The 24,265-nt window shown below is 53.5% G+C and overlaps 1 protein-coding gene across 1 annotated transcript; it reads left to right on the top strand.

Annotated features, from left to right (window-relative positions):
• Positions 1–730: 730 nt before the first annotated feature.
• Positions 731–19,209, top strand: TMPRSS3 (transmembrane serine protease 3). Its single transcript, XM_015239791.3, has 12 exons — positions 731–842; positions 5,879–5,989; positions 6,851–6,967; positions 7,365–7,488; positions 9,190–9,315; positions 10,554–10,597; positions 11,326–11,491; positions 12,194–12,363; positions 14,176–14,271; positions 15,524–15,666; positions 16,271–16,423; positions 19,192–19,209. Exons 1-12 carry the CDS (start codon positions 749–751, stop codon positions 19,207–19,209), a joined length of 1,362 nt encoding a protein of 453 aa, XP_015095277.1. The 5' UTR covers positions 731–748.
• Positions 19,210–24,265: the final 5,056 nt, after the last annotated feature.

Raw genomic sequence — 24,265 nt, 5'->3', positions numbered from 1 at the left:
CGAGTGACTGGAAATGCCTCTCTGGCACTGAGGTGGGTGGAGTTCTCTTGGAGGAAGCAAGCCCGCTGTCCCCAGCCACTCCTCCTTCTGCATGGCAAGGGGGGCAGGGGCTGGGCACCCAGAGGGCAGGGATACTTTCATCCTTAACTAGGTCAACCCTGTGCGAGCCTGGAAAGGGTTGTGCTTACGGGAAGCTACAAGCACTGTGGGTGGAAGTCCCCTCCCTGGTGCCGCCTGCAGGTGGGGGCGCGGACACTACTTTCCTGGTAGGTGCTTGCCCGGTGCCTGCGAAGGGTGGGGTTTATGTGGGACCAAGAGCCGTGGTGAAAGAGAAGGAAAGCGTTTGAAAGTAATTTATCTTCTGAAAAATAATGGTACGCTAACTTCTAAAGGTAAAAAGGCCTGTCTCTAAAGATACGCTGTTCAATTGATTTGAGGTTGGTTGAACAAATAATGGGAAAGTCATGTTTGGGGCAGGACTCCGTTCGCATCTTTTCGCTCACTTCAGAAGTGTCTCTCTTATCTGCTGTAGCTCGGGAAAAACAAAATGCATTCTCCCTGGACAAATGGCTTTGATTTATTGGCAGTGAACAAGCTTCTTGTGGATAGTCAGATTTCAAAGATTTAACACGACAAAGATTCGTTTGATGCTAAAGCTATAAATAAGGACTTGATGCTTTCTGCTCTTCCCGTGAAGGAGGTGGAGGTGGAGGCGGAGCCTGGTCTCAGAGGTCCTGAAATAGTCACCATGGGGGAAAACGACCCGCCGGCTGCCGAGGCCCCCTTCTCCTTCAGATCGCTTTTCGGACTTGATGATTTGAAAATAAGTCCTGTTGCACCAGGTAGGTGGGCGCACGGGTGTGCTCACTGCAGTCCCCTCCCCCCCAATACACATGCCCAACGTGGCTGAGTGTCCCCTGGGGAAATGCCTCGCCGGGCGACCTCGCACCCACTGGCTGACACACACGCTCCCTTGGGCTTGCGGAATCCTGGCGAGACGGGGCGTTAGAGAGGCCATCACTTTGTTCAGCCCCTGGCCAGCTCTCTGGAGACAGGTGTCAGCCTTCTCTGGATGGAGCTTCTCTGAAAGTGACCCTCCCACTGCCCCTTAGGGGTTAGGAAGTTAGGGGCCAGGTCCTGGCCAGGAAATCTCTGAGCCCCCCAGGAAGTTCTGAGAACCCGTGGTCACCAGCCCTTCCAGAAAACTGAGAATAAGCTGGGTGTCTCTGAAGGTATCGGATGCCTAGATTAAAATTCAACCACAGGTGACAGAGGTGCTCCTAGCAACTAAAGGAAGGAAAGTTGGTTTTGGAAATGGGTCATAAATGCTTGGAGAAATAGCGGATACCTTAATGCCTGGATAGGATCTTTTTGCCAAAAAACTATCAGGACTTGTCACCGGAAGATGTGGCTCCCTGGTCCGGATACAGCCAGGAACACTGACCCCAGGGGCTGGGAAGACGGACCCCTGGGGGCTCTGGTTGAGGTTCCAGAAAGCATGGAGTGGGACCTGTCCTAACGATTCCCTTTAAACCACCTGGACAGCTGACGTGGACGAGGCGGAGAGGATGGGAGGAGAAGCAGAGGCTTCCATAAAAGAAAAGAGCCACGATTTAAAAATACTTCTCAAAAATCAGCATCAGCATAAATGAAAGAAAAAAAAATACCCTGCAATGAACTGACCACCAAAACCTACCTGGTCTTTATGTTTTCTTTGTCCCTTTCCCGTGAGTCTGAACGCCTGTTAAGTGTGAACTCACGCACAGAGCAGATGCAGGCAGGCGATTCCCCACAGGTTTGGGGGCTGTATAAATGCCTTTTTCATGGGATGAGAGCATTCCATCGACCGGATGTGTAACTTACACAGCCATTCTGTCATTATTGACATATACTTGCTCCTAATGTTTCATGATATAAATAGCACAATATACATTTTTCTCTGCTGATTTTTGATCATTTCTTCATGATTGACTCCTAGTAGTGGGAAGGAATAAAAACTTTCTAAAGCTTTTCTTTTAAATGAAGCAATGCATTGTTCATTATAGAAACTTAGAAAATCGAGTTACTCGGAAAGGCTTTTTAATGTCCCACAATTTTACTTCTGTTCAGAAACAGCTCTAGTGGCGCTTTATTACAGGGTTTCGGGCCTTTTTCCTATCAAAATATCTTTTTACAAGTGCGTTAAAAATTTATTTTTCCCTTAACAGAGGCACTGGGGATTGAACCCCGGATCTCACGCATGCCGCCAGGCAGGGCTCTACCGCTGAGCTATACCCCCCACCCCCCAACACATCCACGTTTCCCTTTGGAAGTGACACATACAGGCAGGCCCTGGAGATACTGTGGGTTCGATCCCAGACCACTGCGATAAAGCAGTATTGCAATAAAGTGAGTCTACCTGACTTTCTGGTTTCGCAGTGCAGGTAAAAGTTATGTGAACACTGTAGCCTATTCACCGTGCAATAGCATTACGTCTAAAAAACCATGCACGTAGGCCTTGACTTAAAAATTAGTTTTAACGTTGTTAAACAATTAATGTCGTTGCTAAAACCTGTTAGCTGTCATCTGACAGCGCACCGTTGCCATAAGCCTTTGGTTCTCAGCGACGACAGTATCTGTGAAGCGCTTCAGGTCGGGCTCTGCCTGTGCTGTGCAGAGTCTTAAGCTTTTTAAAAAAATCTTTAAAATATTGTGCTCATCTTTCCATGGCATTAAATAATTAAATTGTCTTTAAGGGTTGGCAAACTATAGCCCCGGGGCCAAACCTGGCCCACCGCTTGTTTTTATAAATGAAGTTTTGCTGGGACACGGACCCATCCATTTACGCGCACTGTGGCCGGCTGCCTTCACGCCAGAGCGGCTGGGTGGAGTGGTTGTGACCGAGACCGCGTACGGACCGTGAAGCTCAAAACATTTACTATCAGGTCCTTTAGAGGAAAAGTTTGCTGGCCCCTCTGTCATTTAGGTGTCTGTAACTTTGTTATTTCACCAGCCCTCTTTTCACTGGCCATTTAGGCTGTTCCCATGTGTCCGTGTATCAATGTTACAAATGCCACTCTTTCCTCCTTTACGTATCCTTGTACATAGAGATTTGTGTGCATCTGTGATGGCTTTTTAGGATAAATTCCTAGAAAGGGAATTAATAGGTCAAAAATTCTGTCCATTTTTGAGCGTCTTGGGACATATTTCCAATTTGACTCTCAAAAATTTACACAATCTATAATCCTATTGACTGTTAAGTGTGATCCATTTCCTTTCACTTTGAACTTCAGTGGGAAAAATTAACAGTAATAATAATTCATTGCAAAGTTGATATTATACCTAATTTGCCTTTTTCCTATTTCCAGAGAGGTTCAGTGTCTTCCTGTGCTTGCTTAGCATTTGCTTTCCTTCTTTGGAGAGATGCCTTTTGCTTTTCATTGCAGGCGCCCTCAAAGACAGGGCGAGGAGGGGGTGGGGCCATGGTGGGACACATGGAATGCGGTGGAGGAGCCACAAAGGGGCAAATGGGAACAGATACAAAGGTTCTAATTGAACAGCATTCTTTGGGTCTACAACTTGGGCTCATTTCTTAAATCTCACTCCTAGATACAGAAAACTAGAGTCGTTCTGGGGCTCCTGCTGAGTTTTAAAGTGTGAATGGAGCGTGGGCACCTCCAGAGGGAAGGTGACTAATTTAGTGTGGGCTCCTGGGGCTGGGGGAAGTGGAGAGGAGGTCAGTGAATTGGTCATCCTGAAAGGAATTGGTCTCTGGCCCTGGGATAAAGTCACCTTCATGAGCATGAAGCCATCCATCTGTCTGCCCGCCCATCTATCCATCCATCCACCCATCCATCCAAACACCCACCCACCCATCCACACACCCACGCACCCATCCATCCATCCATCCGACTGTCCGTTTTACTAATGTTCATCAAGGACCGTGGCTTGGCGGGCGGTGCTGTTCTAGGTGCTGAGGACACAGGCTCGCAGGAACCACCAGCTCCTCCATCTGGACCTGAGACAAGTGCCCTGCGGATTGCACGTCCTCTGCTCTGCTCCAAGCGTGGGGTGCATCTCCTGGTCCCTTGTTCTTCCCTCTCTCCACAGGCTCTTTCCTTCTTTACTCTTTCCTCCTTTTCCTCCCATTTCATCACTTTCCCCCCATTTTTGTCTTCCAATTCTCTTCTTCTTAGACAACCTTGAATGGCATTGACCATTTCACAATCACAGTCTTTACTGGCAGTGAGTAGAGCCGTGGGTTTCCAAGGACAGGCAGTGGGACATCTTTTCTGCTCTTCCATGGAACAGCTCTGGGCTCTGCATCTCCAGGAGCAGGAGAAGAGAGGGTGGGGCAGTCTCTGTCCTGAGAAATCGTGTGCTGCCTGGAAGCCTTCCCCCCCATCCCGCATTCCAACTCTCCTAATTTTAAGTGAACACAACTTCAGCATAGATGCATTTTTGAGATTGATGAGACAATTTGCATGAAATGGCCTGTTCTCCTGAAGGTAAATTCTCCTGTTGCCCAGAGAGGCTTATACTTTTGGATAGAAGCCTTCTCTTCTACCAAATCGGCCTGGTCCTGCAGGCAAGAACTAGGAAGAGTCTGGGGACTCTTGAAACAGGGTTTCACCCTGTTTGCAAGCTAACAAGTCTACCTGCCAAGCCCCAGGGATGCTGGCAGAAGACTCAGCGCCCCGTCCCAGGTCAGCCACATGTGCACACAGGTGCTACGTGCATCTTGTTTGAGTCAGTTACGATTGGCCGCCAGGTCCCATGGGGGTGATGGGGAGCAGCCCAGGAGCAGGTGGCACCAAGGGTGTGTCTGCGTCACAGCTGAGGAACCCAGAGCTGAGGGGACCCACATCTTTTTGAATGGGCTTTGAACAGACCTGCCCAAGCTTTGCCCCAAAAGAAGATAATTATATTTATCAAGCCAGACAGTAAATAACCTGCCCCTTGCTCTGGAGAGAGACACTGTCTTCTAAGGCTGTTTGCTCTGCCAGCTTCCTCTAAGACATGGGCTGGAGCAAAGGCCGTTGGTGTCTGTGCCCAGAACTGGTGGAGAATGATCTGCATGTCATGCAGTGGTCCTCTCAGAGGTCCCAGCTCTCCCTCTCCTGAAAGCACCTGCTTGGATTTTGTGTGTCTCCCTCCTCTGCAGGACAACGTCCTTGGAAGCTGAGGTTCTGCTTGCTCTCTGTGTTAGTTTCCCAGGGCCACCGACACACCACAAACTTGGTGTTAAAGCAGCAGAAATGTATCGGCTCCCCATCTGGAGGCCAGAGCTCTGAAACCAAGGTGACGACAGGGCCACACTGCCTCTGATCCCTGCAGGGACGTCCTGCCTTGCCTCTTCTTACATTCTGGGGGTCTGCCAATGACCAAGTGGTCCTTGACTTATAGATGAGCCACGCCAGTCTCTACCTTCATCCCCACATGGCGTCCTGCCCATGTCTTCCTAGCATCTTCCCTCTGTGCGTGTCTGTGTCCAAATGTCCCCTTTTTGTAAGGACACCAGTCATGTTAGATCAAAGGCTACACAGATGACCTCATTTTAGCTTGATTGTCACTGTAAAGACTCTACGCCCAAATAAGATGATATCCCGAGTCCCGAGGGCTTGAACGTCAGCGTACCTTTCGGGAGGGACACAGTGCAACCCACCACGCCATCCCTTACCTGAGGACGGAGTGAGTGGGCTGGGGTTGGATGGTGTGGGACCTGCTTTCAGAGAACGTGCCCCCAGGTCGGTGCCCTTTCTCCAAGTCGGCTTGCTTTGGGCTAGAGCATTCTCTGCACGGACAGGAGGGGGGATCAACTGCTCAGGTTTAAGCTGCATTTCATTCCAATTTGCTGCTCTGTGGCATTTTGAGACTCCCCCACTTTTTTGGTTTCCAGATGCCGATGCGGTGGCTGCCCAGATCCTGTCTCTGCTGCCACTGAAGTTCTTCCCCGTCATTGTCATCGGGACAGTTGCGTTGATAGTGGCACTGGCCGTGGGCCTGGGCAGTGAGTATGATCCAATATTCAGTAGGCGCTCAAATAGCCGTGCAGGCGTTTAAACTTTCATGAGCTTGCCCCTCGCGCTAGCCCGGGGCCCCCACGCAGCCTTCACGACTGAGGCTAGCCCCCTCTGGGTTCGCGGCTTCGAGCTCTATTAGCCTGCAGGGTGGTGAAGCCGATCCGGGCCCCCGCCGGGGCCTTTGGCTGCGCTGGAGGCTTTGTCACCAAGGAGCCTGCCCGGCTGGCAGTGTCCAGAGACAGCTGATGAAATAGAAGCCGCAGGCTTGACGGGGTGGGAGCTGGTGGCGGAGACAAGGAGGCCATTCACGGGAGGCCAGGCTACTTTTACCATCAGGGGCAAGTGGTTTTGAGAAAGTGAGTCACTTGAACTGTGGTCTCTGATAGGGAACAAGTTCTCCTTTTCTCGTCAACTAACTGGATCTCAGATCAATTTAACTCTCCACCTGCTTGGCTTTGGGGTCCACAGTCCCCTCACTCCTTGCCCAGGGTCAGAGAAGACAGGAGGCCGACTGGGAGCTGAGGGTCCTCGCTCCCGGCCCCTTGCGTGCAGCTGGCTCAGCCGGTCCGCCCACAGCCATGCGCTTTCTCGACCTGGAGCGTCTGGAATCTAAATTCATCTCAAGCTGTGACTCAGGGCCTCTTAGGGAGACAACGCGGGTACAGCAGCCCCACCCCCTGGAATGTGGACAGAAACTGGGCTGAGGGAATAGGCTGCTGACGGAGGTGCAGTTTCATTGTAGGTTTCATCACTCTTGGGCGAGCTCAAGGCCACGTGGCAGGTGGACGGTTGTTCGTGCTGCGCACTGAGGGAGCCCTTCCTTGACAGCCCTGTTCTCTTTCCCTCAGTCCACTTTGACTGCTCCGGGAAGTACCGGTGCCGGTCATCTTTTAAGTGCATTGAACTGACCGCTCGATGCGACGGGGTCTCGGACTGCAAAGATGGGGAGGACGAGTACCGATGTGGTAAGGTCATGACCCTAGAAACACAAGGACATCAGTGCAAACACTCCCTGACCCCTTCCACCTGAGAAATGGGTCCGAGGCGATGCCATGGTCAAGTCATGTCCCCACCTGGGATCCAGCTGGCATTCACTCCAGGAGATCTGGGCTGAGTGTCAAGGGAGGGCCCTTATATGGAGCTTAAATTCGTTTGGGGAGACTCCATGAGCAAGAGGAAGGAACCTACAAGAGCATTCAAGGTGTGTCCAGACCGTAAGAGCCGCACCGCCCTGGGAGGGTGGGGTACTGTGGGCCAGGAGCAGGTCAGGCTCAGCAGAGGAGGGTCTGGGCCGTAGAGAAACTGCCCTGGTCTCATGGCCCCTCAGGCCACTAACGGACTGTCTTCCTGTGTGCCGGCCAGTCCGCGTGAGCGGTCAGAACGCGGCACTCCAGGTGTTCACGGCTGCTGCCTGGAGGACCGTGTGTGCCGACGACTGGAAGAGCCACCACGCTGCTGTCGCCTGTGCACAGCAGGGGTTTCCCAGGTAATTCGGGGAGCCTCCAGCCAGTGTGTGGAGCCTCAGTGGAGATAGCGATGAAGGTGGGCAGCTGGGCACAGGCCGGCGCCTCCCATCCCCGTGGCAACCCCAGGTCCCGACCGCTAAGCGACTTGCTCCAGGTCACCCAGGATGTGTCTCCCCTGCTTCTCCCTCCTGGAGCCCCTCCCCTTCCCTGAGTCCCTTGGCCTCCCCTCTATCAAGTGACCCTCTCCCCCTCATAACCCCTCTTCCCCACACCCCTCAGACCTCTCTGCTGGGATGGTCCTCCCTGGAGCCTCCGGAGTCTAAAACTCATCTTGAGTTGTGGCTCAAAGCCCTCTCAGGGCAAGGCAGGTGGGCACCCTTCTCCAATCTGTCTCCTCATCTTCGTCCGCTTTCTTCACTCCAGACTCGCCCTTTCCTCCCCTCTGTTGCTTCAATGCTAAGGTTTACCTCTGTCTCCTTCTCGTTCATTCTTCCTCCTTCTCTCTTGGACGCCCTCCTTTGGTCTTCTCTGCTTTCTGTATCCGGGGTCAGAGGTCTGTGAAAAAGAAAAAGACAGACTGACCAGTAGGATTGCGTGGGTCCCAATCCCAGTGCCCACGTAGCCCCGACTCATGACTCAGGCCTCAAAATAGGGATGATATTAGTACCAGCTTGAGAGGGTGGGTGTGGGGCTCCAGGACCCTGGAGGGAAACCCGGCACCTGCAGGAGTCTGCGGTCGTGGCTGTTGCTGCCACTGAGGCTTTGGCAGTGTATGGGGCTCCAGTTGCAGCCTTTGGGGTCTCCTTGTGTCTCCCCACCACCTGGCTTGCACCTGCAGGCGACTCTCCATCTCAGTAACAGCTGGCTTTTTCACCTGGCATCGGCCACAGCGGCGGGCTGAGCACCTGGGCGGGGGTGGGGACGGGGATGGGAGGGTCACTGCTGCTGCCTTGAGTTCATCTTCTCCCAAACTGAAACCTGACCCAACTGTGTCTCCGATGTATGGTCCCCGCACTGCCCCCGCCCCCAGCGCCTGCAGTGACCTGATGAAATCCTGCTTGGAGAGTTAGCGACGGAAGCAAGCCAGCTGCATTGTCGTTTGTTCATCCCGTCACCTCCTACCTCCTAACTCTTCAAACACCCGATTTGAAAAACCACTATGCCCTCTTGACCGTGGTTCTCTGGAGACCTGTCTCCTGACCCTGCAGACGCCGGCTGCTTCTGGCGCCCCTGAAGCTCTCCGTCCACGTGCTCGCCCCTGGAGCGGGAGCCCGCCCCTGCCCTGGGCAGCCCGGGAGGCCCTTCACTGCCCCTCCAGCCTGTCACCCCTGGGGTGCTCAGGGTCCCCACTTTGGTGCCCACCTGAAAACACCCCACCTGTTCTGTGTTCTCATCCCTCTGGGGCCGCTTCAGGCCAAGCAAAGTCGGTTTAGCTGAATGCGTCGAGGAGGGGGCACCCAGCTATGTCAGGGAGGGTCCTCCCTCCCACGTGCCTGGAGCCCTTGGTGAGTGGATGGGTTGTGGGGTGGTGGCTGCCCAGGCTCTTCCAGGTCAGGGATGCCTTGCTGAATTGGCAGAAGGAAGCCAGTGAAGGTTTGGGGGCACAAAGTGACTCCCCCCAACCCAGGACGGTACCTGTAATACTGAGATCTGAGCACAGGTGGATTTGAGGCACAGAGTGAATTTCACACATCGGGTCTGCGTCTTCCATGTGCTTGCAGCTACGTGAGTTCAGACACCCTCAGAGTGGACTTGCTTGAGGCGCGGTTCCAAGAGCACTTTGTGTCCATCAATCACCTCCTGCCAGATGACAAAGTGATTGCTTTACACCACTCGGTGTACTTGAGGTGAGCGGCCAGGTGGTGTTGCGTCCCCACATGTGTCCAGTCACCCCCTGGACTCAGGCAGCTCCTCCAGGACTCAAGGGCGTGAGGGTGTGTCCTCCAAGTGCAAAGTCGGGGCTTGGCCACTTTGGTTAGACTGGTGGATGCACCAGGCTGGGGTACAAGAACTTAGCCCCAAAGCAGGCAAATACAGACTGAGGGAGAAAGGGGGCGGGGTGGGTGAGGGAGTCACGTGATACGCACGTCATACATGCAGTACCACACCTCGTACACAGAGGGCGCTGCAGGTGTGTTTGGGGAAAGGAAGGGGGGACTATCAGAAAGAAATTAAGAAACGTATCTATTATTTACAAACTACTTTCATGTTCACCATTTATCTTACACGTTTCCCCAAACAACTCAGGAGGAAAGTAAAACGAAGTATCTTCAAGTGACAGTCAGGTACCCGAAAGCCTAGAGGGGTCACCTGCCAGGCGTGTGAGGTGCGTCGGGCACTCTGAACCCACAGTCCATATGCTCTTCCTGACCCTTTGGGCCAAACCCCAAGAGGAGTGTGTCCTCTTTTCCAGGAACCAACAGCCTGTCAGTCTGTCATTTAATTGACAATCGCCCCTGGTCCCACGTGCAGTCTGCAGGGACAGCTTATCTCTTGGGTCCTAAAACCACAGTCTGGTGACACTTGCTTTTTCTTGCATGATTGCGCGACAGGACTGAGGCTCTAGAGGCAGGAAAAGTTACAAAGGGATCCTGGGGTGCACCCCACCCATGCAGGGGAGAGTGTGTGTCATTTCCGGGGCAGTCACACCTCTGCTCTGGGGAGGAGTCCTCTCTGAGGGGTGTGTGTCCCAGGCTGCAAGGACTTCCTGCCAGGAGAGCCTGTCACGCCATCCAATGGACACCGAGTCCCCAGGGGCCAGTCAAGAACCTCGGGTTAAAACTGACATGCAAACGACACCAGTATATGTCGGTATCATGGAGCTCATTTTGCATCATTTGTCGTCAGCAGTACAAGCTTAGAGGCACTCAGCAGCTGGTCGCTTACCGCACTTCACTGTGGTCACGTGTTTTATAATGAGCTGTGCGACCTCACTCTCGTGGGTTTTTTTTTTTTTAACAGACTCAAGTTGGAATCTGTATTCAAGAGCAGGGGAATAGAGTTTATTTTTCTTTTACTCCAGGATTTCAGTGCATTTCACAGGCCTCCAGTGTTTACCTTTAAACCTAGTCTTTTTCCGCTTTAGGGAGGGGTGTGCCTCGGGCCACGTGGTCACTTTGATGTGCTCAGGTAAGAGTTACAGAAACGCAGAGATAAATGGAAGCTCGCCCTGGCTCACAGGCTGCCTTGTCCCCTCTCCCCTCCTCTGCTGCCCGTGCCTTCCTCCCAGGTGCCAGGCGGGAGCCCTGTGGCCCTACCTGCCAGAGGAGGGGAGCGGTCAGTCTCCCCTGCCAGGTGCGGGGAGGCAGTTCGTAGCCGCTTCTCAGCCACAGTCAGGACCACGTTGCACGATGCCCTGTCACTCGGTGGTGGCTCCAGGAGCCTGACTCGCTGTCCCCTTCTCTTCCCCGCCGCACCCCGCCCCCTCCACACCCCGCCCCCGCCGGAACAGTATGCAGGCTGCTCTGTGCCCCAGACACCCCCCAACCCGGCCTGGGCAGGCGCCCCTTGTTCCTGGCAGGGGGTTCTTGTTTTGGGGCTGGGTCTGAAGAAGTCAGGCACTTGCTCAGCAGCACCTGTGTTAGTGAGGCTCCCCGCCCTCCTGGAGAGCTGTCATCATCCTGGGAGCGTGGGCGTCGTGGGCAGGGGGCTGCCAGCACCCGGCTCGGTGCACCAACGGGCTTTTCCCACTGCACTTCGCAGCACCCAACCCGTCCCGCCTCGGGTGACCTGCCCCCCACCTCACCCTGCGCTCGCCCTGAAGCGCTCTCCCCTGGGCTGCGAGCTCTGAGTGGGGCAGGACGCCAGGGAGAGGAGGGGTGTGTGGGACCCACCCTGACCCTCGTGTTCCCCTGCAGCCTGCGGTCGGAGGATGCGCGACAGCGCACGCATCGTGGGTGGGAACGTGTCCTCACTGGCGCAGTGGCCCTGGCAGGCCAGCCTGCAGCTCCAGGGCTACCACCTGTGCGGGGGCTCCCTCATCACCCCGGTGTGGATCGTTACAGCGGCTCACTGCGTCTATGAGTGAGTGCTCCTGCCTCCTGGCGGGGAGGGTCCTCATCTTCCCCAGACTCCCTTCCAGTCTGGGCCACGTTGGGATGGGTCTGATTTGGGTGGTCGGCAGCAGAGCAGGTCCGGAAAGCAGGAACACAGACCAGATCGTCCCAATGTCCCCCCCGGGGGGGGGCCCTCCCCGCTGGATCCATCTCCATCAGCTGGGGGAGACTGGTCACCCTGAGCTCATTTTAAGGACCTTAGACCTGCAGCTCCTACAGAAAAGACAGAGAGAGGAGGAAGGGAGCTCTGGTGCAGGAGGGGGCCTGCGACGCAGAGGCCCCAGACCTCCCTGCAGTGACTGGGGTGGACCGCGCGGCAGCCGGCCTGCCGAGAGGGAGGGGGCGTGCGGGGCGGGCGGCGAGTGGCCCCGGAGCAGCCTCTCCGGAGGGGCGGCGCGGAAGAAAACGGCAGCAAGTGCTTCCAGGCAGAGTAGCGACTGCCCCTGCTGCGTTCTGGTTCCTAGTGGAGAACGGCCCGGCGGCCCCTCACAGTCGGCAAAGCTGAGCTCGCTTCTCCAGTGCCCAGACGTCCCCAGGGGCGCGGCGCGCAGGTCCTGTCTGGGAGGCGCGCGGGGCGGGGCCGGGGAGGGCGCCCCCTGCCGGTCCCCGCACTGGCTCTGGGGACTCCCGCGGTCCATGGGTTCAGGTGCTCGGGGCGCTCTCGTTTCAGTCTCTACCTCCCCAAGTCGTGGACTATCCAGGTGGGGCTGGTTTCCCTGCTGGACAGCCCGGCCCCCTCCCACCTGGTGGAAAAAATCGTCCGCCACAGCAAGTACAAGCCAAAGAGACTGGGCAATGACATCGCGCTCATGAAGCTGGCCGGGCCTGTCTCCTTCAGTGGTACGTCTGGGTCTCTCTCATTTTGTCACTATCATTTGTTTCAAGAGAATTTGCGTTTCTCGTGGAAGCGTTTGAGGGAGGCTGCGTTACAGTCTCCACCAGATGACCCCGAATCTGACTCGTTTCAGCCTTGGCCTCAGCTGACTGTCCCGTCTCATTAACGCCGTGATTTTCTTGGTTCTTGGTGTGATGAGAACTTCTCAGTCGTGTTCTGGACACGTGAACCGTTAGGAGACGCCGGGCCCTGCGTGCGTCCTCTGTCGCAGCGGCGGTCGCCCTGCTCAGGCTCTCTGTGCAGGTCTGCCTGCTTTTGCGGCTGCGGCTCTGACGGCTACTTGACTTCAGAGCCTTTGTGGCTCCCCTGCGGCCAGCTTGGTTTCTCGGGGCCTCCAAGGCCCTCTCTTGTGGTGCTTTCTCTCTGCTGGTGCCACCCGGAGATTAAAGGGACCGCCCCAGGCCGGGCCACCTGGCTGCCTGCGCAAGGTAGAAGGGAGTCTCAGGCCCGTGGTGACAAAGAGCTTTCCCTCGGTTGGCGAGGTCCCCTGCCAGTGCCTCCCACCTGCCTGGTGTCTCCATCTTGGCCGAGGGGGAGAGGGCCTCCCAGGCCAGCCAGCTTGTAGTGGGGTCCTCGGTGGTCCTCTCTTTACAAACTAGAACTTACTGGGCAACTTCGGCAACTGGAAGTTACTCAGAGACATTCTCTCCCAACCAGCTGCTGAGCTCAGTGGCTCCGTTCCTCCATAGAGATGTCATGTCCTGACGTCTGAAGGTTACAAAAACACCAGGAAAATCACACAGGACAGAACTTTCCAAAGTTTCTGCAGATGCAATGAAGCCTTCAAGCCTACCCTTAAGTAAACAGAAGTCCCCTTCTCCATCCCAAGGGTGACAGCAGCTTGGAGAGCAGGCAGGGGACAGCAGGCAGGTCCTTGCTGGAGCAGAGTCCTGGCTCAGGGCCAGTGGCAGGTGTGACCTGCAGCATCACCAGGGCATTTATCCTGAAGCACACGGAGCTCTCTGTGTGACACCCTGAAACAGTATTTCTAGAGAAACATAGATATTGTGCTGGTGGTATTTATTTGTAGATTATTATTAATGATATTTCATTATAAAACAATGAGATGCCAACACTTGCACTTGGACAAAAATTAAAATGAGCCCCTTTGTCCCTTCTCTGCCTTTCCATGACTGTCATACCCAGAAAAGCTCAGCCTATCTCAGGATGCAGTTGCGTGAAGGCCCCTGGCAGTTTTTGGTGGCAGGCTTGTGTGACGCAGCCCACGTGGAAAGGCAGGCTTGTGGCCTCCAGACGTGGCAGGAAGATGGGAAGACTCATGGAGCGATGCTCTGCGAAGCAACGTGCCCGCAGTCTAGACCAGGGGCAGGCAGCCTGTGGCCCCCAGGTTGAATCTGACCCTTTGCTTGCTTTTGTAAATATAGTCTTGTTGGCGCACAGGCCGGCGGCTTGTGCCCTGCTGCCTGCGGCTGCGTCCACACCACGGTGGCAGAGGGGCGGCTGAGACAGAGTCTACGTGGCCTGCAAAGTTAACATGCTTACTCTTGCCCCTTACAGAAAGCATGCTGAGTCCCGGTCTAGGCTCACTCATGTTGCAAGGTCCAAGGCGGTTTTAAAGGTTTAGAGCTCTGGCAGGGGAGAGTCCCTGCTTTGGGCTAACACCTTGCAAACCACTAGGGGCCTGGCCTTTCTTTGGGAAACGGTCCGAGCCCTCTGCAGACATGGTCCCTTATGAGACGGCTTTCTTGGACTGCGGCTCCCACGGGGTTGAGAGCTGCTCTTTCCTCTTCAAACAGAGATGATCCAACCAGTCTGTCTGCCCAACTCTGAAGAGAACTTCCCCGATGGGAAGATGTGCTGGACGTCAGGATGGGGGGCCACAGAGGATGGAGGTCAGTGGTCAGAAGTCAAGATCCTGAGTCCAGAGCGCCCAGAACCGAGAGGGCTGGGTTCACGCTCCCCTCGAGGGTCCCTGTGCAATGTCCCCGCCCGCACGTCCCTGTCAGGGGGTCGGGGTGGTGCAGACGCCCCCACTCCAGCTGCTGAGACAAGAGAGGAACGGTGATGGGGTGTGCCTGGTGGTGGGCCTTTAACACGCAAGAGTAACGGGTTTACAAATAGGTTGAGTTAGAGGGTGTCGACCCCTTCGGGTGGGTAGTGAGGCTGACCCACTGCAGATGTGTTAGTGTCTTGTTGCTGCTGCAACAAACAATCCCCAAATTAAACAACCCACGTGCGTTGGCGGTCAGAAGTCGTAACTCCATCTCAGCGGGCTGGGGTCAGTGTTGGGAGGCTGCGGCCCTCCTGGAGGCTCTCAGGGAGACTCTGTTCCTGCCTTTTCAGCTTCCAGAGCCCCCACATCTCTTGCTGCCACCCCTCCCTCCACCTTCAAAGCCAGAAGCACCGCCTCTTCCAACCTCTCTCCTCTCTGACCTCTGCTTGCGCCACCACATCGCCTTCTGAGCCCTCTGAGGATCCTTGCGGTTACCTTTAAGGCCCACCCAGTGAGCCGGGATCCTGTCCCATCTCAAGGTCTTATCACATCCGCCAAGTCCCTTTTGCTATGGAAGGTGACACGGTCACTGTTTCCGGGAGTTGGAACTTGGGATTCACTTTCTTACCCTGTATATTAACTTCAGCTGCAGCCTCAGAACGACTGTCTCTCATCTCATGGGTTTGACTTGCTAGTTACTCTTTTTTTTTTTAAAATGTGCTTTAAGGAACTTCTATTAAAATTTGTAGCAAGAGAAAAAGAAAGATGAGAGGGCATTTTCCTGCGGACCACCCCAAGGTTCCGCCAAAAAGCTGTGTGTGTTTGAGACCTTCCTGGAGCCTCAACCTCCCTTCTGTAACCTGGGTTGTTCTGAGAATGAAACAGGCTGGTGTGGGATCAAGTGCTTGGCGGGGACCAGCCATGGGGGGACCATGCTGGCTATGGTTGCTGCCCCCACCTCCTCCCACGTGGGTGACCTTAGGGAACTGAGTGGCCCTGACATGAAGCAGGGGGTCCCCCCAGCCCACTCACTAGGGAGCAGAGCTCTAATGCTGTCCTCCTCCAGGCGTGTACCCCCCACCCGAGATGCACGCCCTCTGAGTTCCCGGCGGGGCTCCACCTCACCCACAGTCCCCCTCGCTCTGACCCAGGCGACGCCTCCCCGGTCCTCAACCACGCCGCTGTGCCTTTGATCTCCAACAAGATCTGCAACCACAGGGAGGTGTACGGGGGTGTCATCGCCCCCTCCATGCTCTGTGCAGGCTACCTGAAAGGCGGTGTGGACAGCTGCCAGGTAGGGGCCCTGGGCGACCTCTGGGGGCCCCGCAGTGGGCGGGGTGAGGCTCTGGTCTGGTGACCCAGCCTGTGGGACAGGCCACGGCCAGCATTTCCCTGTGACTGACTGAAAAGCAAATTTACAGGGTGTGGGGAAGAAGTTTACTCAAGATACCACTCCCTTTCCTGCCTGGTGGCGCTCCCCGCTGCCCTGGTGCTGGGTGGTGGGAGGGGTCTCAGAGTTTGCAGTGAGGGCAGAGCGCAGGCGGGAACCGGGGAATCCAGCCTCCAAGGCCACAGTGGGCAAGACTCCAGCCTCCAGCACTGCCTGGTCCAGCCGATGTCCCTGGCCAGGCAGACCCTCCCTCTGACAGCACCCCTCCGCTCCCCAAGCTGCCTTGACTTTTGAGGATGCAGTGTATCTAGATCTCGCAGGGAGACAGCTGGAGGGAGACCATCCCCCCAGGACAAGGGCCCAGTATCAGGAGTGCGAGTCAGGCCTAGAAGGCCTGGGAGGGTGAACACAGAGCGGTCGTTCGTGACATGGTGCAGGGGGAATCCCGCCCCGAGGACAAGGGACACGTGGTGTCAGTGCCCATTCTGTGTCCTTTGTCCCTTTCCAGGGAGACAGCGGGGGGCCCCTGGTGTGTCAGGAGAGGCGGGTGTGGAAGTTGGTGGGAGCCACGAGCTTCGGCATCGGCTGTGCCGAGGTGAACAAGCCTGGAGTCTACACCCGCATCACCTCCTTCCTGGACTGGATTCACGAGCAGATGGAGGTGGGTGCTGCAGCTCCTCCCCTCCAGCTCTTGCTGGGGCCCCTCCTTATACCTCTAGCATCCTTTCCGTGGGACCCTGGTCCTGCTGTTCAGAGCCAGGAAGTGACCAATTAATTACTGATTCATCAAGCAGTGACTTTGCGCTCCTGAGTGTCGGACTGAGCACAGCCAGTGTCACGGGCGAGGTCTGGGTGGGGTGGGCATGGCAGCGGTCGGGCACATGCGGGGAAGAGCCCTGGAGGATGGGGCCCAGTCAGGGGGGCATGTGTGTATGTGGAAACAGGTGGCAGACGGTTTGGACCTGGAGGCCCCAGCACCCACTGAGGAGTTTGGACCTTGCTGGGAGTCAGGATGGGGTGGGGAGTCTTGGATCACAAGAGGCCTGGGCAGTTCTATGTTGGGGAGGGGGGCGCATCCCTGGAGGGGCGGCTGGAGGAGGAACAGTGAGGCTGACTTGGCAGAAGCGGGGCCAGCGGGGGGAGCCCTGGGGATGGTGGGAGAAAGGGAGTGCCCCCTTCTACTCCAGGCCCCAGCGTGATGGCTTGGAGGACAGGTGGTGACAGCCACCCGGGGAGCAGGGGCCTCACAGCCTGGCCTCGTGCCTTGCAGACACTCAGCAAATGTCTGCTGACCTGCCGCCAGCTCTGAGCCCCACATCAGGCCTTGGACCAATTTCAAATACCTTTTTCTTTTTTTTTTTTTAACACATAAAGTTAACCACTTTAGAGTGAGCAGCGCTGTGGCGTTTAGCCTGCTCGTGGTGTTGTACAGCCTCACCTCTGTCTGGTTGCAAACATTTTCACTGCGTGGAAATAAGACTTCACTAAGCAGTCCCTCCCAGCTCCCTGCCTCCCAGCCTCTGGCAACCAGCAGCCTGCTTTCTGAGTCTAATGAGAACCGTGGCTGCAGCCCCGCACACGCCAACAGCACAGAGACAGATCTCCAGCCCGGGGCGCAGAGCACTCCCCTAGCTGCTCGCTAACACCGAGGACCCCCAGTGTTCTGCTCGCCTCAAGGCGAGGTGTTGGGGCAAGGAATAATGACTTTATTCCAAAAGCCAGCAGACCAAGAAGACAGAGGCCCAATGTCCTGGAGAATCATCTTCCCCAAGTCAGAATTCAGGCTCCTTTTATACTAGAAGGAGGGGGTGTAGTCAGTTGTTGCAGACGCCTTGGTGTCAGCATCCTTTGTTCCTGCAGCTGTCCACGTGGGTCAGGCCGTGATGTTCCTATAAACCTCCAACAAGACAAACGTTATTCTCTGTCCTGCAACTTTTTATCTCTCCATGAGTGGAAAGGTGGTCTATGCTTAAAGGGCAGAGCCTTGAGGATGGGCTCGCCTGTCCATTTCAGGCTCCAGGCCACATTCTCTTACAAAAGGTGCAGAACCAGCCCGACTAAGCACAGGAAACAAAGGGTTAAAAGCTAAAGAAACGGATCTACTCTGGAGTCAGATTTGTTCCTTCCTATTGTTACTGAGCCCAAACCCGTTCTGCTCGCCGCAGGACAGACCAATAAATCAGGAGACGAGGTGTTGGGGCAAGGAATAGCGACTTCATTCGGAAAGCCAGAAGACCAAGCTGATGGCAGACTAATGTCTTGGAGAACCATCTTACTCAAGTCAGAATTCAGGCTCCTTTTATACTAAACAGAGGAGAGGTTGTGTGTGGTTGGTTGTTGCAAACTTCTTGGTGCAGGAATTCTTTGTTCTTCGAATCCTTTGTTCTAGCAGCCGTCCATGTGGTGCCCATCGTGGTGCCCCTGTAGACCTCCAACAAAACAAACGTTATTTTCCATTCTGCAGCTTGTTATCTTCATGTGAGTGCAAGAGTGTTACTATCCTTAAAGGGCAGAGCCTTGAGAACGGGCTCTCCTGTGTATTTCAGGCTGTTGGCAACATTCTTTTACAAAAGGTGCAGAGCTGGCAGGACCGAGCCTGGGAAACAGGGCGCAGGGTTAGAGCCAAAGAAACAGATCCAACACGGAGTCAAATTTGTCCTTTCCTGTTGTACCATTATACCAGGACCTTCTCCGCAGGGTCTGGTCGGGAGGCCCTGGAGATTCGGATGCCGGAATCTTCGGGGCCCCCTCGGAGGCAGTGGGGAGGATGTTAGAAAAGGCCCCGCGCCGCCCAGATGGGAGGAGCAGGCCGGTCTGGACGGTGGACGGCTTCCCTGACGCCTCCGACCGGCTGACGCCTGTGCGAAGCACGCGCTTTCTCAAGTCTCTCTTCAACTGCCTGCGGCTGAGCCAGAGGAGGCTTCCCTGCCGTTGCTTCCCTTCTGTGAGAGCTTCCCAGCAGGGCTGCGTTTGCAGTTGCTCCTGATGAATATTTTGGTTGTTTCTGCTGACAGCCTTCCAAGGGCTCACACCCGTTTTTCAGCCGGTGAGACTGTGGCTGAAACACTTGCCTTTTCAGCAAGTCGTTTCCTCTCACTGCTGGGGGCTCAAAACAAGGCGGTGGCGACTCAAACGGGACATAGGAACACTGATGCTAAGAGCTGCAAAGTTCACGTGGAAACTATGAAGAAGTCTCAGGCCGGTGATGGAGAAGGCGGGGGCGTGGCTTGGTGGAGGTGCATGTGGGGAGTGAAGCTGTTTCCCACTTACTAGGGATCTGCGTGGAGTGGAGGCCAACCTTGTCCCCATCAGCTGTAAACACAGCGGATGCTCCACTCAGGATAAAATGCAGGTGCTCACTCGAACTTAATGTTGGAGAGACAGCTTGAAGTGCTAAAAAAAAGATAATACCTATGTTTTCATTTTTAGAGGGACCTGAAAACTTGAAGAGAAAAAGCAAGTTACCACCTTGAGTTCCTGCCAAGATGGAGCCATCCCTGCCCTTCCGTGGAGTCCCGTGTGGAAACTTCGAGCAGCAGAGCCAAAAGAAGGAGCATCTTTTCATTCCTCTACAAGTAGAACAGTTTTCTTCTAACGCCTCTAACCAGCCAGAGGGGCGATGGACTGAAATGACCCTGAAAGTCCTTTCTGACCTTCACTAAGAGCAGAAGCAGGAACACCTCCCAAAGGGCTACCTTTTCCCTACTTGTCCATCCGGTTTCCTCCCATGCAGAGCGGCCCAAGCTGCAGCCACTCAGCAAAGACGTGACAGCTTGGACCTGCAGGCATCACTGCAGATGCCGCTGTCTGCACATCCGTATCCAGGCACCAGAACAGGACCCAAATTTTCTACCAAGATCTCTTTTCACATGTGGGAACTTAACCTCTATGTGATTATAGTTTTGAGGTTTATTTCTGTTATGTCTTCCTAGCCTTTGGTGCTTGATGTATTGTTGTCTCTTGCTCCCAGGGGACATACACCTTCTTAGTGTGTTCAAAAGCCAGAGCTCGTCTGAATGAATCCTGACTGCTTGTGTAAATTGAAATTGTGTAAGTTTCGTTCAAGAGGCTGGATTACTTTGATCTCTCCTGTAGACATTGTGGGTTTTGCATTTTTCTGTTAGAACAGGGTTCTCAGCAGATCAGCGCTATCTCTTATGACATCACAACACTCAGAAGCAGAATAAGAAAGTACTGGGATAACACAGGACCACCGAGACCGCACACAGCAATACTGATGACAGTCTCCTGCCATCAAGAAGCCAGAGGCTTCCCTACCTCTTTGTATGGACCCATTAATCTACCATGCAGTTGCAGGGCTGGGGACCCCTCCCATGACCCACACGCCTTCTGCGGTCCCCACAACACACACACAACAGAAGAAGGTTACTTGGTAAGTAACTGCTGCCCAGTGGTGCTTTATCATGAACAAATTCATCAGAATATGAATCTGTTGCTTTGCTTTGAGGCAACAGTGGGAAAGATGGGTGACTTTCAAAGAGGTCAGAGATGGACCCAGGTATCCAGGGAATGTTGTGGCTCCAGGAAGCCTCCCGTGACTTGAGTGAGAGGGGAATGGAGGAAGATGGGGGGTGGGTAGCTAGGGCAAACTGTAATTGGGTGGCCCTCACCGAATCAGAGTCACTGCACAGATCTCTATACATGTCAGAAAGTGACAAGACCATTTTTATTTTAAGGGTTTCTACCCAGCTCTCTTTGAAGGTAGTGGTAGCTCACCAAGGCAATCTCGAGAAAGAACAAAGCTGGAAGTAGCACCCTCTCTGGTTCCAAACTATAGTGGTACTGGCATATGAACAGACACACAGATCAGGGGAACAGAACAGAGAGCCCAGAAATATACCCACGCACTAATATGGGAAATTAACCTGTGACAAATGGGGCAAGAACATGCAATGGGGAGAGACAGTCTTCCCAGCTACATGCGAAGGAATGAAACTGGGCCACTTTCTCACACCCAACACAAAAACAAACTCAGCATGGATTAAAATACTAAATACAAGACCTGAAATTGCAAAACTCATAGAAGAAAACATAGGCAAGTACCTCTTTGACATATGTATTGGTATTTTTTTTGGATTTGTCTCCTCAGGCAAGGGCAACAAAAGCAAAAATAAACAGATGGGACTACATCAAACTAAAACATGTTTTGCACAGTGCAGGAAATCATCAACAAAACAAAAATCTGCCTACTGCATGGGAGAAGATATTTGCAAATAAAATATCCAATAAGGGGTTAATATCCAAAATAGACAAAGAACTCCTACAACTCAATAGCAAAAAACAAAGAACCCAATCAAAAAAATGGACAGAAGACCTGAACAGATATCTTTCCCAAGAAGACACACAGATGGCCAACAGGCACCTGGGAAGATGCTCAGCATCACTAGTCAGCATGAAAATGCAATTCAAAACCACAATGAGATATCACTTCACACCGGTCAGAATAGCTATCATCAAAAAGAACAAATAACAAGTTTTGGCAAGGGTGTGGAGAAAAGGGAACACTTGTGCCCTGTTGGTGGGGCTGTGAATTGGTGCAGCCACTATGGAAAACGGTATGGAGGGTCCTCAAAAAATTAAAAAATAGAACTATCATATGATCCAGCATTCCACTCTAGGTGTCCACCCAAAGAAAACAAAAACCCTAATTCAAAAATGTATATATCTCCTATGTTTATTGCAGTACTGTTTACAACAGCCAAGATAAGGAAACAACCTACGTGTCCATCAGCAGATGAATGGATAAAGAAGATGTGGTATATATACACAACAGAATATTATTCAGCCATAAAAAAGAATGGAATCTTGCCATTTGTAACAACATGGCTGGACCTTGAGGATATAATGGTAGGTGAATAAATCAGACAAAGACAAATTAAAAAATGAAAGAAATATTTCACTTATATGTAGAATCTAAAAAGCAACAAATGAACAAACATAATGAAACAGAAACAGTCTCATAGATACAGAGAATACACAGACGGTCACAAGCAGGGAGTGGTTGATGGCTGAGTGAAGTGGGTGAAGGCGACTGAGAGGTATAAACTTCCAGTTATAAAATAAATAAGCCCTGGGAATGTAATACACAGCACAAACATAGTCAGTAACACGTCAATGAGTTTGTATGGGGACCGAGGATAACGAGACTTACCATGAGATCGTTCTGCATTGTATTTAAACGTCAGACCACTATGTTGTACACCTGAAACTAACATCGCATTACATCAGCTAGACTTCAGTAAACCATGTTCTATAGGATGAAAGAAAGAAGCCATCAAGCTCTACAGGTTTCCATTTATAATGGTACCATGGCACAGAATCTTTTGTTAAAGAAACCCATATACCTTCATTTAAAATTACCCTGCTCAAAATAAAATAATACTCCAATCAAAAAAAGAAGGAAAGTGGTGGTAGCTCAGGTATTGAAGATAGAGCTGTGAAAAGAGAAAAGATTTCACATGTGATGATCTTAGTTGTGAGAACTTGGCTTTGGGGTCAGCAGCTTGTTGTGGTTTCCTTCTGTTTTAACTGCTCCTGAATTTTGTTGGGAAATATTTGTCATCTTACATCTTTCAAAAGGTCTTGGGTGATGCTAATGCCAGCCAGTGACTCAGCCTGTACCAGGAGGGAGCCTGGCACAATTCTCAGCCCGTTTCACATACTTGCCTGTTGCATCATCACAGCAACCCTACGACATAGGGATTATCACTAGTCCCATTCCACAGATGGGAAAACCAAGGTGTAAAAGTGAAGAGGATTTCCCAAGACCACCCATCAGGCCAGTGGGGCACCACATACCAGCAGGAGCAAAAGCAAGTAACTAACTGTAAAGCTACAGTCTTTGGCATTTGAGTCTAAAGAGACTTTGGGCCACCAGTTGGAACCCACTGAGACATAGTTGTGATGAGCAACTTCTCTGTCCTCTAGATACGTTTGGTCCCAGTGGAGACATTTGCTGGCTTGAAGTTCGTAGGTAAAGCTGTTTGCCATCTTGTTGATTTTCTCCCATGGATATAGCTTCATACCTACCCTACCAGACAGCCAGGCCAGAGCAGGAGCCAAGAGAGATGGCTGTGGCTGGAGCATACCTAACCTGCAGCCCAGCAACAGCCAGAGAAACACGCCATAGATGAGGTGGGCTGTCTCCCCCTAGTGGCTTGGGCCTGAAGAAGCAACTGTGGGGCATCTGTGTCCCAAGTTAGTAAATGAAGGAGCCCCCCATCTGTGCCCAGAAGTCCAGGACAGTGCCTGGAAATGCCGTCTCTGTCTGTCTGTCTGTCTGTTTGTCTTTCTGATATTTTAGTATTTGATATAGCTGTGTTTAAGCATTTTTATAAGAATTATAGAAGACCTAACAATGTTACAGAAAGTTTGGAAACAGAGTGTTAAAAATTGGCCAAAAACGTGAATACTGTACTTGGCCACCAAAGCTGTCACTACCTCCCTCTTCTAATAGCAGGGTTTCTGGCTGGGAGGTGAGGCCCCAGCTGAAGTCCATCTCCTCCACTCCTCACCTGGAGAGACGGCCCAGGGCTGTGCAGGAAGACCCCAGGAAGGTCTGGCTGTCGCCCTGGCCCGGGAGCCGCTGTGGGTGGAAGGTGTTCCAGGCATGGGTGAAGCTGTACTGGTCTTCACGTCCAAAGGCCCCTCTGTGAGAATTCTCCAAGCAGCAGCGGTGGGGTTGGGATGCGTGCGTGAGCACCCAGCCCTGATCTAGTGGCAGACCCACACCTGATGGCCCGTGTGTGGCCAGGCCGCCAAGAGGGCGGCTCTCTTGCTCTCGGTCCATCCCCCGCTGGAGCAGTGCCTGTGTCCCCTGCACCTACTCACCTGCCGGACCCGCCTTCAGTCTTGCCCCCGCCCCAGCTAGGGATTGTTCCTATCATGGGGTGGCTCCTCTGCTGGTTTCCCTGGTAACCGATGAGCCAGCCTGACGTCAACTCCCCTGTAACTGCTAACCTCTCCGCCGCCCCCACCAAAACCCAAGACCGCCGCCAGGTCCTGCCCACCGCCCTCCACCGCACTCCGTGGGGTGTCGCTCCAGGACCTTCTTCCGACGTGTAAGCTCCCCCATCTGTCAAACCACTGAGGTCTCTGTTGTTGACTGCAGGCTCTTTTTTCGGGCTGGAAGCTGGGTGACTGCAGGCCCTGAAGGCCAGCGGGGTGCAGCCCCACACCCGGCCTCCAGCGGCTGGAAGGCAAAGGGACATGCCCGTGGTGACGGAGAAGAATCAGGTTTCTGCTGCAGAAGTGTAAACAGTATTGGCTTCCAGTCAATTAATTTAGACACATTTACTCTTAGGCCAGTTACCCCAAAGGCTGAAAAGGCAAGCCCCCTGGGTTGCTGCGTCTTGTGACTGGGGACACCACATCCTCTGTGACTGGGGACACCACATCCTCTGTGACTGGGGACAGCACCGCACGGAGAACCATGGCCTGTCCTCCTGCTTCTGAGCATCTTTTGGAGATGTGCTGCCTTCCA

This window comes from Vicugna pacos, chromosome 1, assembly GCF_048564905.1.
Source record: "Vicugna pacos chromosome 1, VicPac4, whole genome shotgun sequence".
Lineage (NCBI taxonomy): Eukaryota > Metazoa > Chordata > Mammalia > Artiodactyla > Camelidae > Vicugna > Vicugna pacos.
Note: the sequence above shows the minus strand (reverse complement) of the source record. Positions and strands in the feature narration are given on the sequence as shown.

Excerpts from the sequence above, each read along its gene's own strand:
- TMPRSS3 (XM_015239791.3), top strand. The coding sequence starts at position 749 with ATGGGGGAAAACGACCCGCCGGCTGCCGAGGCCCCCTTCTCCTTCAGA. Across the intron at positions 843-5,878 it reads AATAAGTCCTGTTGCACCAG|ATGCCGATGCGGTGGCTGCC; the intron begins GTAGGTGGGCGC and ends TTTGGTTTCCAG. Across the intron at positions 14,272-15,523 it reads GGGGGCCACAGAGGATGGAG|GCGACGCCTCCCCGGTCCTC; the intron begins GTCAGTGGTCAG and ends GCTCTGACCCAG.